The 17,956-nt window shown below is 39.3% G+C and overlaps 1 protein-coding gene and 1 long non-coding RNA gene across 2 annotated transcripts in view; one reads left to right on the top strand and one right to left on the bottom strand.

Annotated features, from left to right (window-relative positions):
• Nucleotides 1-17,956, top strand: part of LOC138854067 (uncharacterized) — a 343,922-nt gene that overhangs the window by 150,300 nt on the left and 175,666 nt on the right. The window contains exons 3-4 of the long non-coding RNA XR_011393264.1: nt 8,060-8,210; nt 8,406-8,647. This is a non-coding gene — a long non-coding RNA (uncharacterized lncRNA). The remainder of the gene's footprint in view (nt 1-8,059; nt 8,211-8,405; nt 8,648-17,956) is intronic.
• The window catches only part of LOC128696191 (UDP-glycosyltransferase UGT5), an 81,648-nt gene that overhangs the window by 24,468 nt on the left and 39,224 nt on the right, over nt 1-17,956 (bottom strand). The window contains exons 5-6 of the mRNA XM_070094844.1: nt 9,579-9,743; nt 8,402-8,627 (exon numbers count right to left, since the gene is read on the bottom strand). Of these exons, the coding sequence (XP_069950945.1) occupies nt 8,402-8,627; nt 9,579-9,743 (391 nt within the window). The remainder of the gene's footprint in view (nt 1-8,401; nt 8,628-9,578; nt 9,744-17,956) is intronic.

Genomic DNA, 17,956 nt, shown 5'->3' with positions numbered 1-17,956 from the left:
CCCATACTGGAGTATGCAGCACCAGTTTGGAATCCACACCTGGTCAAGCATGTCAAGAAATTAGAGAAAGTGCAAAGGTTTGCAACAAGACTAGTCCCAGAGCTAAGGGGATTGTCCTACGAAGAAAGGTTGAGGGAAATCGGCCTGACGACACTGGAGGACAGGAGGGTCAGTGGAGACATGATAATGACATATAAAATACTGCACGGAATAGACAAGGTGGACAAAGACGGGATGTTCCAGAGATGGGACACAGAAACAAGAGGTCACAATTGGAAGTTGAAGACTCAGATGAATCAAAGGGATGTTAGGAAGTATTTCTTCAATCATAGAGTAGTCAGGCCATGGAATAGCCTAGAAAGTGACGTAGTGGAGGTGGGAACCATACATAGTTTTAAGGCGAGGTTTGATGAAGCTCATGGAGCAGGGAGAGAGAGGACCTAGTAGCAATCAGTGAAGAGGCAGGGCCAGGAGCTATGAATCGACCCCTCCAACCACAAATAGGTGAGTACAGTTACTGTCTACCAGGGCAGCACCTCTAGCCTCACGGTTACTCTCTACCAGGACAGCACCTCCAGCCTCACAGTTATTGTCTACCAGGACAGCACTTCCAGCCTTACAGTTCCTGTCTACCTGGCCAGCACCTCCGGTAATACAGTTACTGTCAGCCAGGACAGAATCCGCAACAAGGGCGATAGCACCATCCTGCCCAGATGTTTTATTTTCCCATCTTTTATGGAATGCCTCCAGGTTTTCTAAGAAGGCTGCTTTGATATTTTCCTCTTTTAATACCAATGTGATTTTACTCCACAGATTGATCTCATTTGGGCATACCCAAAAACACTTCCCTGATTTAATACCTCTTGTAGATAATTCTTGGATATCTGCACAGGGGGCGTGACACCAATTTCCACAAAGGCTGTATAAAATCCATGTGGAAGCTCGTTTGTTTGTTTGGTTGCAGACTACACAGGATTTCATAATGTGATTTTAATGGTTGATTTACTGTAATTCTACTAATAACCTCTTGAATATATTCTACTAATAACCTCCTTAAAGTGAAGATCTGGCTATTTGTATTTGTATTTCTATATGTACTTGTATATTTGGACAAGCTTACCACTCTAGGATATTGCTTTAGTAGCTATGGTTTGTGTGTTTGATAAGGGCGCCTAAAACCCCGTCTGTTTATAGTCCGTTTTATTGTCCAACGAATCCGTTTGAAACTGGTCAAGGGTTTGGAACCAGTCGGATCTGATCAGTGGATCACTTATTAAAATATATCTGGTCGGTGATTTGGGCTAACACATGAAAGAACTACTGGAAATTATTTAACTGAGTAATATGTGATTTGATTGATACAAAAAGTAAAACTTATGTTGGAGAACCGGTGATTGCTGGCAGCTCCTACAATGAACGGTCGAGACCTCAGCCCTTATTTACAGCCTGAAGGTTAATAGATCACTGTATTTAGCTTTCTAGATTTTTTCTGTCTCCACCACAACAAATGCTATGTTATCACTATAGTTGTCTGGTGAAGATTACTATAGGAAAGTCGCTTTTAGTGAAGTAATATTTGCTTTTTTGTGTGTATATTGCGACCGCTGCTAACTACAGGTTATATGAATTTCCACTGTATACGTACTAACAACTATACACCGTTTATCATATTTCTACAAACTGTACACTTTTCGTATTTCCTCGAGATTTTGCACCTCTTCGCATTTCAACAGTAATGTTTTACTCCCTGGTATCACTAATTATAAGTCAGGTACACTAGCAGACCTGCATGGGAGGGTTCTGACGACTGCTGGCAACTGTTTACAACATGAACCTGTCTCTTGGGCCTTACACTTCTATTTTAAATTTCACCTTATCATTTATTATCCATATACTAAGGTACCACTGTGGTACACACTACAACACTACATATGACACACTATTATCAGGGAGACTGTCTTTCCTCTGACAAAAAGTTCTAATATTTTCACTGGCACCCTAGGCCTAGGTTCCCCTCTGAGAGTATGGTTATGCTTTGTTATTATACACTGATTCTCCTTTTTTGACTCGGATATTTTTTTCCTGCAAGATTAGTTCCAAGCACTGGAGGGATATATCTTATAAGTTTACTGACAGTTTAAAGTTCCAGCACGCAAGAGAGACCTTGAAAAAACACGAAAAAACATGGTGCACGGTGGCACGGCCCGGCACGGCACTGGATAGCTCCTATGATGAATGAAAGGGCCATAAATCCCCCTCCACGCCCTAGAGAACCCTACCACCACCGGTAATGCAGATGTGGCATGAAACCCATGCTGTACCCGACCCTTCAAGCCAGTAAACCAGCAATCCGGGATAACTTCACATCTACCAAGCCACCTTGGTGGACAAAAGAGAGGGCAGTCGGATACCCACCACAAAGCATACCTCCTGTGGTCACCACCTCCCGGAATCCGACAGGTAGACTCCAGAGATACACCCGTCACCCGAAAGACACCCAAAGTCCCCCTCCCCCGGGAGACCGGAGAGGGACTGGGACATCCCCAGCTGATCCAGATTCCACGGCAAACTACACCACCACCAAGGACCTCAATGAAATGAATTGGACCACGGTATCCTTCCCCCTACCTAGGAACTAGATGCCTGGGGAAACAAACCCAAAGGCTGAATACAGGAAGGGGATATGGGTGGGATGGGGATGAGTAGGAGGAGGAAAGGGTGTGAAGGGATGGGGAGGATGGGATGGGGAAGGGGAAATGGGGGGGGGTAACTAGGTTCGGTCTGATAAAAAAAGACCAATTCCTCAGATGAATAGCCTCTTTACCACGACAAGGAGCCCCCCTCCTTTTAAAGAGGAATGCATTGGTAAATGCTGCAGTCTTCAGAACACTTAGCATGACCTGATTACACCCTTTCCTCTTGACCTGCCTTATTTTTTGATAGTCTTTCCTGTCCTTTTATTTTGTGCTTTTCTTAATCATAGACCACCAGCCGTACTGTAGGCCACCTTTGTCTCTCGGGGAACGATGTTACTGTGTTGAGTTACTTTCACCTCCACTGCCTTGAGAAGTAATTTACTCTCACTGTTCTAAAAATATAAGACTGGACGAATATTTTAGTAGGTGTTATGCAGGCTACTGCCTTGTGATAAACTGTATTACACAATAAGGTGTTTATAGTTTGAAAAAAGTGCTCCATAATTTTATAAATAATGTTGGCGTTTTGGTGGATACTTTAGAGAGAGCCACAGCGTCACTAGGAGGAGGGTGGGGGAACATGGCGCCGAGGCGAGGTATATAAATGTTTGTGTTTTTTATGGTGATGCTCAGGCTGTAGGATGCGTTTGGGTTTTGTTTTGTGTTCAGGTGGACCCTGGGAAGTGCCTGGCCTGTTTTTTGAGTGGAGAGTACATAAATAATAGCGTATTTACGAGTAGGCTATGAGTATGCTGACTCATCGGGATTCGCTGATCATATAAATTTTCTTTTTCTAATGGGCAATTTATTATATCCGCCCTGGAAGATCAAACTTAAGGTCATGAACAGTATTCACCACCTGTTTAGCGCTTTTTTTGTGAGCTGACCAGTATTTTACACCCTAGGGTCTCCTAATTTCGCAACAGTAGGCATACTTGTCCATATGGATAAAGGCAAATATGCACAGTTGAAGACAATGAGGAAACGCTTCGCCACAAGTGGCTTCTTCAGTCCTGAGAGATGCAAGAGGTGAGATGGGTCGGCTTAGAGAACGATTACTCAGCGGTGGAGAGCACCACACAAACTAGTAAGAACATTGGCAACACATCTTTCCAGACTTGGGAACTATCAGCTAGGCGCACCTTAAACATTCAGGTAATCTACTAAATCGCATAAAGAATACAATATATAGGTAAAGAAACTTGCATATTATGACGTCACAGCGCTATATACAAATATTCCTGATGATTAAAATATTGACCCGCTCCACAAGATCACAGATGATATGGACCTACTCGCACCACTCAAGGATTTTGATGACCCGGTAGAGTTCTGTATACGTTACAATTGCTTCGATTTCTAGGGACATAAGTATAAACAATAGTTTGGTCTTGCTATGGGCTCACCCATAAGCGCAGTATGTGCTGGCTGGCTGTATGCGAAATCAATCGCATACTGCCAACCATCCGCGACTGTTACCAGGTTGCGCTACGTCGATGATATCTTGGCCACTGTGCCCAAGAGCCAGGACGTGCAAAGCATCCTCAACACCCTTAACACCTTGGAGTCGACCATAAAATTCACCCTTAAAGAAGATAAAAACAATCAGTTGTCATTCCTAGACGTGTTAATCCACACAGGCAGGAATAGACCCTTATTCAAAGTATATAGAAAACCTACTGACAAGAAAGACTTGCTTCATTTTTACTCCCATCACGTGTCTTGGTACGAGCCTTTCCAAGGAAATACAGGATATGCAGCCCGCCGTTCCTCGAAGAGGAATGTGAATTCATTACACAAGCTTTCAAACTCTTGCACTTCCCTCTTCACTTTATCGCCGACTGCAGGAAACGTGTAGCAAACATTCATAACAGGAACAACGTCGACGCTAGAGGAAACACCAACCGAATATGTTGTTCTGCCCTGTTAGCAACGTAGCTTTAAACGTATCCCCGACACTGAGAGGCAGTCATTTTACAATAGCTACGAACTGTTCGATACGGGAGTATCCTATTATGTTTCTGATGATATGCAGTAATGTCACGCTGATAAATAAGACACATGTGCTACACTTAGGTATCTTTATTGGCGAAATGTTTCTACTGTACAGCAGGATTCTTCAGCCCAAAACAAGCGAATATATTACTCGAGATATTAGAAGAAATAGATTTGACATGTTCAGTTTGACAGTCATTGTAGAAAGCTCTTGAGGGACTATCTGCCTCCTATCAAGGCTTCCGGACTGATCACGTCAAAGGTATTTCTTCTGCTGCCTCTAGTATTATATTCGTCTCGATTCAGTTGAAGCCTGTTGTGCAGGCGAAACGTTTCGGCAGTAAAGATATCCACGTGTTGCACATGTCTCATTCACCAAGGGGGCATCCTCTCACCACTGTTATATTAATTATGTATTAATGTGCTTCAAGAAGCAGCTTGTATGGCAGTGGGATGTAGGTTTCTCTTAAAGTAAATATCATTGCATAAGCGGACGATACTCTTGTTCTTTTGGCTGACGTAAATAAACATTTGCAAAAAATAACTTATTGTTTTGAGGAAGTAATGCATTATTTAAGGATACAAATTACCAAATATATTATATATATATATATATATATATATATATATATATATATATATATATATATATATATATATATATATATATATATATATATATATATATGCAAAACAACCACTCTGAAAGAATAGAGAAATTCCAAGCGCTTTCGTGACTAATCACATTGATAGTTCCTTGATAATGTGAGTAGTCACGAAAGCGCTTGGAATTTCTCTATTCTTTCAGAGTGATTGTTTTGCATATTCTGAAATCACCTGTTCACTGTGATCTTATTGCATATATATATATATATATATATATATATATATATATATATATATATATATATATATATATATATATATATATATATATATATATATATATATATACACACACACACACTATATTGAAAGTATAATAAGTAATAAATTGGGTAATATTACAAGCCAGTATGATGTCGTCGAGCAATTTAACTATTTAGGTAATAACAAATTGATTTGTTAGATAATAAGGAAGTGGAGTCTATGTATGTTTTTGAAAGATTCTGCTTGAAGACATTTCTAATTTATTAATTTTGAATCACTTGTTTTTGTTTAAAGCAAACTTCATGCCAGATTATAGTTTGTAACCCTGGAACACGCATTAAGTTTTTAGTTATAGATATTTAAGCATAATAAATGTTGCCTTTTTAAATGCTTTGAGAAATGTTTTAGTTACCCACTAATAGCAGTAATCGTGATTTTTTTTTTTTACTCAAACATTGTTACTTTACTTACAATCCTGATATTTTAAATTACTGACTACTAAGAACCTTGTATTTTTTATTTTTTCTCATCCCACTTGTAAAGCATGGATATCATTTTTATGGTTCCTCAGCTTTTCATTAAAACATACTGCAATAGCTTTTTAAAATAACAAAGTTGAGAATACGTTGACTACAGAGGCATGAGCCAACGAGGTGAGATTATATAGTTGTCAACCACATTATACTGAGTTCTCATTGTTGTGTAATCATTTTGTTTAGTGTTATGTTGTTCTGTATAATTTATAGTGTTTATACTGTACTGCATGTTATGCAGTAAAGCTTTGCTCGATTGATTGATTAAAATGAAGTTATATAGCTGGTCAGGAGAGGTTTGTGAAGTGTAAAGAAAGTCGAGGATGGTCTGCGGAGAATAGCGAGGTCGCCTGCACGTTGGCGAAGTTTCAGTTGATGTCTGTCGGTTTTAGGTAGAATAAACCTTGGTAAAACCTCTGAGACAGGGAAAACTCCAAGTTTTGTAAAGTGGTGTTGGTAGTTAAATATAAAGCTGATGCCAGACATTGTCGTCAACATCAGTCTATGTTTATAACTAAATTTGCTTCAAGGATGTTCATCGGGAAGCTACAGGTGTTAGGATAAACTGTGCATGTGTAACTCTGGCACGTATATTTGTATTTCTTGATTCTAGTGGTTAAGTACCTGGAAGTTTTCCCCAGTTAGGATTTATCACAGTCTCCACAATGTATAACATAGACCGTTACATTGATATATATTGCTTAAGTCACTTTTTTTTTTATTAAGCAGACGCTTAGTTCGGCGCCTCTTTGAGTAGTCGTGATATGTTGCAGAAAACATATTTATTTAATATTTAGCTAATGTTGGAAACTTACTATATGAGAATTATAGCATCGTGAATATTACATTATGTGACATATATCGTTAAACGTAAATAAGTATTATAATCAAACTAATGTTTGATTGTCAGAAAAATATTGTGTCTTCTGGCAGCACTTGATCCTAGCCTCAGGTGACTTAACTCGCTGGTTCATCGCACTTCTATGATTCATATTTCACAGTAATACAGAAAAGTGTTGCTTTTTTTGGCTAATAATTGTTGGTGTCTAACAGGTTGTTTGCTCATGGCAGTCGCTGGTAGTGGCCACCACTCCTCCCTTCACCTCACTTCTCCAAGTGATTCCTGACTCGGGTCTTAGTCGTATGATGACCCGCAGCTAAGCTAGAGCTTCAGGTCATCTGACCGAGGCATTCCGCTGCCTTTCCCGTCCACCCCTTTAAAAAATACGGTTATGATTATAACCGTTTCTCAGGTGGTGGTGATAATTTCAGTGGTGTTGACCAAGTCTCTAAGAGCTTGTATACTATTTATATCCAGACCTGTGAGTGCAGTCAAGTTATAATGGGGAACAGTTACAAATGGTGTAGTCCGCTGGATCAGTTTTGGTCCTATTGTTGCTCATAATCTAAATTGATGAATTTAATGATGCAATTAAAAGTGAAGTGAGTAAATTTACTGACGATACGAAAAAAGGTCGAGTAATGAATTCGCAGGTGTACGTAGCAGTGCTAAATAAGTTAAACTGTTTCTGTTATGGTCGAGAAAATGACAGACACAATTTATAGGGTGCATTTATCATTGGCAGGGGTAGTAACATTAGCATGTTGTGTAAGGGTGGTTGTTGCTGCAGTGTTACTGACGCTAAATTAGAAATAGAGGTAAGGATAATGTATGTGTCTGGTCACAACTAAGCTAGACATTCTGTTGCTCACTTCACTCCTGGTTCCCTAACAGATGTATTATCCTCCGAGTTAGTTTACTGTATTTGAATTATTGTATTGTGCCTTTTTGTTATTTATCTACCTCTCGCAATTTGAAATACCTGATCTTAATTACATTATTGTGTGAATTCAAGGTATCTTTATTTAAGTTACTTTGAATTCACGCCTTTTCCTTTAAAGGCTTTCTGCCTTTCATGTGAGCAACCTTCTCGTGTTGAAGATAACCCTTCTTTCTCCTTCCAGTTCCAGGGTCTGACCTTCGACGGACATACAAGGGTTACCTAGGCTACGAAAAGAAAATTTTGTGTTTACGTTATTACTTTCCATCAATACTTCCTCTGTGGAAGCCATCACTGCCTCAACTACGAGAACATCAGCAATAAGGAAAATAAAGGTAGTTATCACAGCATTAATTGTATTATGAAGTGTAATAATGCTGTAATGTGAAATATGTGGTCACATCTATCTCAATGCTAGGCGCTGTACGACTCGTATATAGTATAATAATAAGACTAATATTACTATTACTGGTACTACTACTATTACTACTACTACTACTGCTAATGATAACATTTTTTTACTCACCCAGAATATCCTGTTGTGGCAGCCAGTCCTTAATAAATACATTGTTGGAGATTCCCTCTATCTTGGACTCGTACTTCCATATAACACGGTACTTCAGTCTGCTGAAGGTCTCAATGAAGAGTCTAAGGTACTTGTCAGGCATCGTCACACCCTTGGCGACCGAACCCAGACTGAAGTATATAACACCTCCTCCAACACCACCACCGTCAAGCCACGACGACAAATCCTGTAGTGTGTAACACTGAGGTTAGTGGTATTTTGCGCTCTTTATCTTCATAATCTTTTATGTATATTGATACGAATTTATTTCTCTCTCTCTCTCTCTCTCTCTCTCTCTCTCTCTCTCTCTCTCTCTCTCTCTCTCTCTCTCTCTCTCTCTCTCTCTCTCTCTCTCTGTCAGGTTGGCTTGGAGCTGTGAATCTGCCCCCGCAACCACATTTAGGTGAGTACAGAGGAACTCGAACTAACCAATCAGCAGGTTCATTGTAGTGTGTAATATATATTTGTAAAGTCCAACCGGAGAATTGCTCTCCAGGGGACAGAGGAGGGTCCACAGCAATACCAAAAGTTTGAGAGAAAAAATATCAGTCCCACTTTATTTCCCTCTTTTTCAAACTTCCCAGTTTCCGTCTTGTTTAATCAGACCGTCAAACACATCGTTGCTGGCGTGAAGATAACCCCCGCTTTGTTTATGTTGTTGCTGTTGCTTGTTCTGCCTCGGTCAGATGACCAGAAGCTCCAGTGGTGGGTCATCATATGACCAAGACCCGCATCAGAAAACACTTGTCCTGTTTCCTGACAAACCTTACCAACCAACAACCGGTACTTTGTCACATACTGTACTCTTCAAAACACACTGGTGACTTGATGAGGATCTTTAACTGATGGAAACCAACGGTTAGTATGTACTGTAGCAAGTACGGAACTTGGATTGTACTTGTGCATATTAAAAAAGTGTCATGGGTTATCCCACCTGCTGTAGTAGTCCGTCATTCGTGTGTTCATTCATGTGTCCCGTCATTCATGTGTCCCGTCATTCATGTGTCCCATCATTCATGTGTCCCGTCATTTATGTGTCCCGTTATTCATGTGTCCGGAGTTTACGCCATCTTGCCTCGCTCAAACCATAACTCCAGTCATATGATTTTCCCGGTTAAATATAAGAAAAAGAAGTTACCTCAGGGAGAGGCTGGCCAGGGACACAGTGCATGGGTCCCACCTCCACCTGAGAGGGAAGCAGTGGTACTGGTATGCTGTTGCCCAGGTGAGAGTTGAGTAGTGACAGACTGATGTTCCTCTCTATCTCCAGCAGCGGCGGCAGCTCCGGGAAGTACACTGACACCTGAACACCAACAATTATATTATAAATACATATTGACAGTAATACCAGTTGTCATGTGCATATTGACAGTAATACCAGTTGTCATGTACATATTGACAGTAATACCAGTTGTCATGTACATATTGACAGTAATACCAGTTGTCATGTACTTATTGACAGTAATACCAGTTGTCATGTACATATTGACAGTAATACCAGTTGTCATGTACATATTGACAGTAATACCAGTTGTCATGTACATATTGACAGTAATACCAGTTGTCATGTACATATTGACAGTAATACCAGTTGTCATGTACATATTGACAGTAATACCAGTTGTCATGTACATATTGACAGTAATACCAGTTGTCATGTACTTATTGACAGTAATACCAGTTGTCATATACATATTGACAGTAATACCAGTTGTCATGTACTTATTGACAGTAATACCAGTTGTCATGTACATATTGACAGTAATACCAGTTGTCATGTACATATTGACAGTAATACCAGTTGTCATGTACTTATTGACAGTAATACCAGTTGTCATGTACATATTGACAGTAATACCAGTTGTCATGTACATATTGACAGTAATACCAGTTGTCATGTACATATTGACAGTAATACCAGTTGTCATGTACATATTGACAGTAATACCAGTTGTCATGTACATATTGACAGTAATACCAGTTGTCATGTACTTATTGACAGTAATACCAGTTGTCATGTACATATTGACAGTAATACCAGTTGTCATGTACATATTGACAGTAATACCAGTTGTCATGTACATATTGACAGTAATACCAGTTGTCATGTACATATTGACAGTAATACCAGTTGTCATGTACATATTGACAGTAATACCAGTTGTCATGTACATATTGACAGTAATACCAGTTGTCATGTACATATTGACAGTAATACCAGTTGTCATGTACTTATTGACAGTAATACCAGTTGTCATGTACATATTGACAGTAATACCAGTTGTCATGTACATATTGACAGTAATACCAGTTGTCATGTACTTATTGACAGTAATACCAGCCATCATGCTGCACGTGCTGATGGTGATATTAACCATCTTGCTATAACTCTCTCATGCCTAAGTTCTGTCCCCTGGCAATGTTCACTAGCTGGGGTTCACTCCTGTGCTGACAGCGGCCTCTGTTGCTTGACCAGCACGAGCGCTGTGACAGCCTCGGGATGCTGCATGATGTTCACCATCAGCATGGTTTACACCGCCGTGCTGTACAGTAGGCAACTAGCTGTTACCAGTGGAGATTAACCTCATAGCATTATGTGCAGGTTTAATTTGCATTTAAAAAATACACCCAACTGCTTATCCAGTGGCCAGCGTGTAAAAGGTAAATCACCGAAATTATCAGAAGTTATATATAACTCAAAAACAAAGTTATAATCTCTTCAAAATGACTTATTAATTAAAGACTAATCTTCTTGGCAATAATACATTAAAACAATTGTCCCAAAACTTAACTGACAGATGGCGTAACTAGAAAATTATATAATATATATATATATATATATATATATATATATATATATATATATATATATGCGCAGAACAACCACTGTGAAAGAGTAGTGAAATTCCAAATTCCTTGACAGTATGAGTAGTGTTGAGATTTTTGGCCTTACCTGCCGTGTTTATTATAACTATATATAATGAACACTTAGCTGATAAATGACAGCAAATCGTCTACACAGCCGCCCCTGCAGACGAGGTCTAGAAGCTGTCGAAACCATCACAACAGTGGGCTGTCAAGAGATACAATTTGTAAGTATAAATTACCCCTAGGGGGTGTTATGTCAGCATATTTCATTCGATGATGGCTGACGAAATACTTGTTTGGACTCAAAAGTCCACACCTTACTGCCGATTATAGGTTGATTACAAACTCCTTGTGAGTCAAGAATTGCGCAATCCCCCGATCTACAAGAAATTCGTAACATACCTTGCTCTTTGTAACGTGAGCTATGGTGTTCTCAACACCTTCGACAGATATCGGTGACTTGATAGAAGCTGCAGTGTCCTTGGATGTCCACGTCTTCCATTGTCTAGGAAATGCACACTGGTACACTATGTTCCACAAGATTTGTCTTTATTGTTCACAATGTATCACAATAGAAGCTGATCACACTTCTATTAAGTGTTTGTGTTAGAGACACTTTGTTCACACTAACGCACAGATCAGTGTTCTTTGCTGGTTATCCTAGCGTCAGTGTCACTCATAATAGAGTCAAAGTTAGTCTGCCAGACGCCACAGTGCTCCATGCAGTCACTGCCCCCAGCACAAAAAAAAAAAACGCTGACCTAGTACCTTGCATCCTTGTCACCTCCTCGATGAAGCAAAGCAGAATGTTTGTTTCTTGCTGTCTTAATCATAGACAACAATGTACAATATCTTTACTATGGTAATAAAGTGGGAGCAGGATTTTCCTGAATTGTCCTGCTAAGTAAGAGATGTACTGTCTCTTATAAAAATACACGTTGCAACACCGCTGCAAGGAGCAGAGGTCATTTGACTACGTGGCATAGCATCTGTGATCAATTACTCACTCTAGCAGTAAACAAGACGCTCGCCCCTTCTGAGTGGCCCCTCAGGTCTGAAAGGGCTGAAGGGGGCTGATACCCCCCTCCTGGAGAAAATTTCTCCACACTGGGGGGCGGCGGAGGTTCGCTGCAGGTGAACTATTCATCACTTAACATTAATTTGATTTTCTCACTCGCCACCACTGCTGCTTGTCTTTTCTGAACAGCTTTAGTCTGTGTGGTGTCTGGAGAATCACTAATTTTGTTTTCAACACTGTAATTCTAACGGCACTAGTTTATTTATTGTCCGCTTATTCACTACACCTTTGTTCAAAACATCAACTGTCCTGATGATTCCATTTGCATCAGGATATATGGTCACAATTTTTCCAAGTGGCCATTGGGACCTCGGACCATCATTGTCAATAATCACTATGTCACCAGGTCTTAAGGACTTATGATTTTCAGGAACACCAGCTCCATAGAAGTGTTCTCTCAATGAGGTGAGATAGTCTTCTCGCCAAATTTTCTCCCAACGTTCAATCACTTTATTAAGGTGTTTGAATTTACGTCTGAGTTGCTCAGGTTCGAAATAAGTAGGATCCTCTATGATTTCTTTATCATTCATGGGAGGAACAGGTTCGAGCCTTCTGCCATGGAGTAAATGAGATGGACTTAACACTTCTAAATTGTCCAGATCATCGGTAACGTAAGTTAGAGGTCTGTTGTTGACTCTATTTTCTATTTCAGTCACAACTGTACGGAATTCTTCTAAGTCTATTCTCTGACGATGAAGAGTCTTCCTTAAACAACGTTTTACAATGCCGATCATTCTTTCGTAAAATCCGCCGTGCCATGGAGATTTAGGAGGAATGTATCTCCAACGACATCTGCGTTGATTCAGCATCTGTTGTACTTCTGGTTGATCAAAGATCTTGCTTATATAAGCAGCACCAGCAACAAAGTTCGTTGCATTATCTGAAATCATCAGTCTGGGACATGCCCTTCTGGCTGCAAACCTTCTGAATAATTTGATAAAAGTTTCAGCAGACATGTCAGTGGCTACTTCTAGATGTACTGCTCTAGTTGTAGCACAAGTGAACAAACAGATGTACACCTTGATGGGAACTTTGTCAACTGTTTTGGTTAAAATTATTGGTCCAGTGTAATCTACACCTGTCACCTCAAATGGAGTGATATGACAAACTCTTTCAGAGGGATATGGAGGTGGACCTGGATACTGACATACTCGCATATCGTAGTGACGACAAGTAATACAGTCCTTTATTTGTTTTTTCACACTTTGTCGACCTTGAGGTATCCAGTAGGATTGTCGTATATGACAAAGTGTGTCAGCTACCCCACCATGTAACACGTTACTGTGGGCGTTTTGCACAATCAGTTTTGTTAGCCAATGATTCTTGGGGATCAATATTGGATGTATGGCTTCTTTAGGTAGTGAAGAATTATGAATTCTTCCTCGACATCTCATAATCTTTTCTGAGTCGAGATAAAGTCCTAAAGAATTAATCATAACAGGTTTCTTTGGGGATTTATCTTGTGTTTCTAGAAATTTATATTCTGTAGAGAAAACGTCTTTCTGTATTAGTTTCACCCAGTATTTAATGGGTTCAAGATATTCATAATCAGGTTTAATTCCTTTAATGAATTTAAAGACAAGAGCTGTAACTCTTAAGAGTTTACCCAAAGATGAGTAATTAGATCCATCAATGACTATTTCTGTTGTGTCTGCAGTATTTACACAACTTATTTCTGCTGTGTTCAAGCAGACTGTTTCTTCTGGCATAATGTGAGCTTTTTGCTGAGGCCAGTTATTTTCATCAGAGAGCCAGTTCGGTCCGTGGAGCCATAATTTATTATCCACAAATTTCTTGAGTGGGACACCACGTGACAACATGTCAGCTGGATTCTCTTGGGTAGAGACGTGGAGAAAGAGATAATCTCTCTGCATCTCTTTTATTTCTGCTACTCTGTTCTGTACATAGACCAACTTACTCTTATTATTTCTTAACCACTGGAGAACTGCATCATTATCACTCCAGATCACGGTTTTCTCAATAGTGAGACGATCAAGTACTTTGTTGAGATAGACAGCTAATTTTGTACCTACATAGAGTGTTGTCAGTTCCAATTGTGGTACTGTTCTGACCTTCAAGGGTGCTACCCTGGCCTTTGAAGTAATTAGTGTACTTCCTTCAGCATTACTCATGTAAGCTACAGCGCCATAACCTCTGGTTGACGCATCACAGAACACATGTAATGTGTACTTGTTTCCCTCTTGACCTATTTGTCTGGGAAATTTAATTTGATGAAGTTGTTTAAACTCCTTGGATATTTCATCCCATGCTTGACTCATTTCTAGAGGCAAGTTCTCATCCCATCCAATTTTGAGTTTCCATGCATCTTGCATAAGCATTTTACCCTTTATGGTAATTGGTGAGACGAGTCCTAGAGGATCAAAACATTGTGATACCTCTGACAGTAAACTACGTTTAGTGAGTGGACTGCATGATTTATTGTTTATCTTTTTGAGACTCAAAGTATCTTCCTGTGTGTTCCAATTAAGTCCCAGCATATTGTTGCAATCAGGAATTTCAGTTTCAGGGAAATCTTCTTTGATAAGTTCCCTTAATTGCTTTGAATTTGTATTCCACATCCTTAGAGGCATATTTGCTTCTTTCATCTCCTTGTTAGCTTCTCTGTATAAGGATTTCAAATCCTCCTCTTTATTCACAGTACCTTGAAGATTGTCCACATAGAAACTTTTCTTTAAGACTTCTTTGAAGGGACTTTCAGATTTCTTCAAATGTGTATTTAGAGTAGCTTCTAATAAGAATGGAGAGGATGTTGCACCAAATAATACTGATTTGAAACGATAAGTTTTCACAGGACTTTGAGGATCATGTGGATTTTCAGGCCACAAGAATCGAGTATAATCTCTATCTATTTCTTGTAGTCCTACTCTTAAGAAAGCTTTGGAAATATCAGCCGTGTAGGCATATGGGTTTGTGCGAAATTTCATAAGCACGTCTCCAAGCTTCTCAGTTAGTGAGGGTCCGGTCATCAGACAGTCATTAAGACTTGCTACATCTTTATTTGCACGTGCGCTGCAATTATATACAACACGTAGTGGAGTGGTTTCAGAATCTTTTCTGACTCCATGGTGCGGGAGATAATGAGCGTTTGTCTTCAACTTATCTTCGACTATTTCCTCAATGAATTTATTGTCCAACTGTTCTTGTATGATATTATCATAGACAGTCAGTAGCTCTGGATTCTTCCTGAGCTCATGTATTTGTGCTTTCATCTGTCCGAAAGCCATGCGATAATTGCTAGGCAGATGTGGTGGATTTAATTTCCATGGTAACCTAACCCAATACTGTCCATCTTTATATTTGACAGTGTCCAAATATTGGTTATAAGTCTGAGACTCTTGTGGGCTTGGTTTATTTACATCAATACCTATCGCATCTAAATCCCACAACTTATCAACTGGTTCATTCATTTCTTCCAGTAATGATAATTTTTGCTGTGGTACATGATCAGCGGTTATTCTCGTAACTAGTACATTTTCCACTGAATCAATATCAGCTTCTTTCCCACTTTGAGAGGGAATGGGACCACATATCATGTGGCCTCCTGCTGTTTTCAGCAAGTGAACATCATGTTTACTTACTATATTTTGCACAAAACAGTGATAATAATCACTTCCAATGATTAAATCAATTGGACTAATTGTGTCCGTCTGTATGTCAGGACAGGCTAACTTGACCTTAGCTGCTTTCAGTGCTGCAACTGTTTCTTTTAATCCCTGGATCTGCACAGACTTAGGCAAATCATCTACTACCACAGCTTCTACTGTCTTTTTCCTGTTTCCTAGACCAACAGTGATTCTGGCTAGGTCATATGTCTGTTTACCAGAATTGTGGAAAAAACCAGCTATATCTAACTGTATTTTGGCATAGGGTTGTTTATTCAGTTTCTGCAACACTGATCTTCTTATGAAGGACCTTTGTGAGCCTTGATCAAATAGTGTTAGCACATTGGTTTTGTGTAATTTATTAGATAACTCAACTCGAGCTATCGGGAGAGCAGTTGCCTTAAACTTATCTCTCACATTTAATGCTGTTGCTTGTTGACTTCCTGATTCTGTGGAAGTCTGCTGCTGTTCAGCAAAAGTATTTGGGCATAATGCTGTATGATGCATACCCTTGCATTTAAAACACTTCTTCAGTGAGCATTTACATCCCTTGTGTTCACCTAAACACTTGATGCATCTTTTCAGCTGATGAACACGTTGTTTACGTGCCTCTATTGATGTGTATTGACTACAATACTGTGCCCAATGTGTTCCATCACAAAGTACACATTTTGGAGTACGTTTATGTGTGACAGTTTGTTTACTGTCTGTTGTATTCACAGCTTGATAAATGCCTATATGGGATTTCCCATTATGTGGTTTAGTGGGAGTAGGTATACTCTTTTTATACTGAGTTGAAGGTTTATTATCCACGGGATTTGTGGATTTTTCATCTTGTCTCGTTGCTTGCATGCATGAAACTATTGTTTGTAAACCATTGCTAATTTCTTCACAAGTGAAATAGCGTTTATTGAACATAATATTTAATCGTTCAATAGTTTGTGGTGACAACTTATCTTGTACAATACCACTGATAAACCAATCACATTGTCTTAGGTCATATTTAGCATCTAGAGATCTGAGACTATTGTCTAATGTGATTCTAAATGCCTGTAAGTCTGAAAAACAATGTTTGGGTGGCTTCAAGCTTGATATTAAGACTGCATGTCTAACTCTAGCCTTGTCAGCATCAAAGTAATTGTCTGCTAAGACACGTAAGGCTATTTGATAATTACCTTTAACCACCGGAAATGACTTAATCAGTTCATAGGGTTCTCCCTTCACAAGACATTTAAGGTAATTGAACTTAGCAATCTCATCTATGTCAGTTCGTGAATTTACTATGGATTGAAAACCACTAATGAATTCTTCATAATTATGACCTTGGAAAATAGGTAATGACAATGTAGATAAGCTTGGTAATGGGACACTTGTTGTTACAGGTGTAACAGGTGTTTGCCCACTAGTTATAGTAGGTCTCTGTGACAGAGTTTTACGGCAGATAGCCTGTACTCCTGTCCACCTTAATTGTTGATCACTAAAAGTATCCAAAACATTTTTAATTTCATCCTCAGATGGATCTGATTCAAGAAATTTATTTTCATAATGTGTATAGTCTGAATTAATTATTTCCATGCGTTGTGTAAATAATTCAAACTTGACCTCAAGATCATCAAAATCTATGTTTGTATCTTGAGTTAATCCTAGACAGACTGAAATTAGATTTTCTAATTGTGTAATCTTAGTCTGTAAAGACTGAAACTGAGTTTTCAAACAAGCCATTTTAATGGTATACTGAAAATTCTAGCACCACACTTAGAGTGTTTATAAAACACTGTACTGCTATAAACTGCTGAGTTTTTGTTATGCTTAAGTCAGCAATAATCGAGTCAGACACTACTGACCCACTAAGCTTAACCTCAGGGTCAATGACCATGAAGGGTACAGGGTACATGTGTCTGGTGTTTATGGCTTAGAGTTTGCGGTGTCAGCCTGACCATGATGATT

Source organism: Cherax quadricarinatus, chromosome 48, assembly GCF_038502225.1.
Source record: "Cherax quadricarinatus isolate ZL_2023a chromosome 48, ASM3850222v1, whole genome shotgun sequence".
NCBI classification, from domain to species: domain Eukaryota; kingdom Metazoa; phylum Arthropoda; class Malacostraca; order Decapoda; family Parastacidae; genus Cherax; species Cherax quadricarinatus.
Note: the sequence above shows the minus strand (reverse complement) of the source record. Positions and strands in the feature narration are given on the sequence as shown.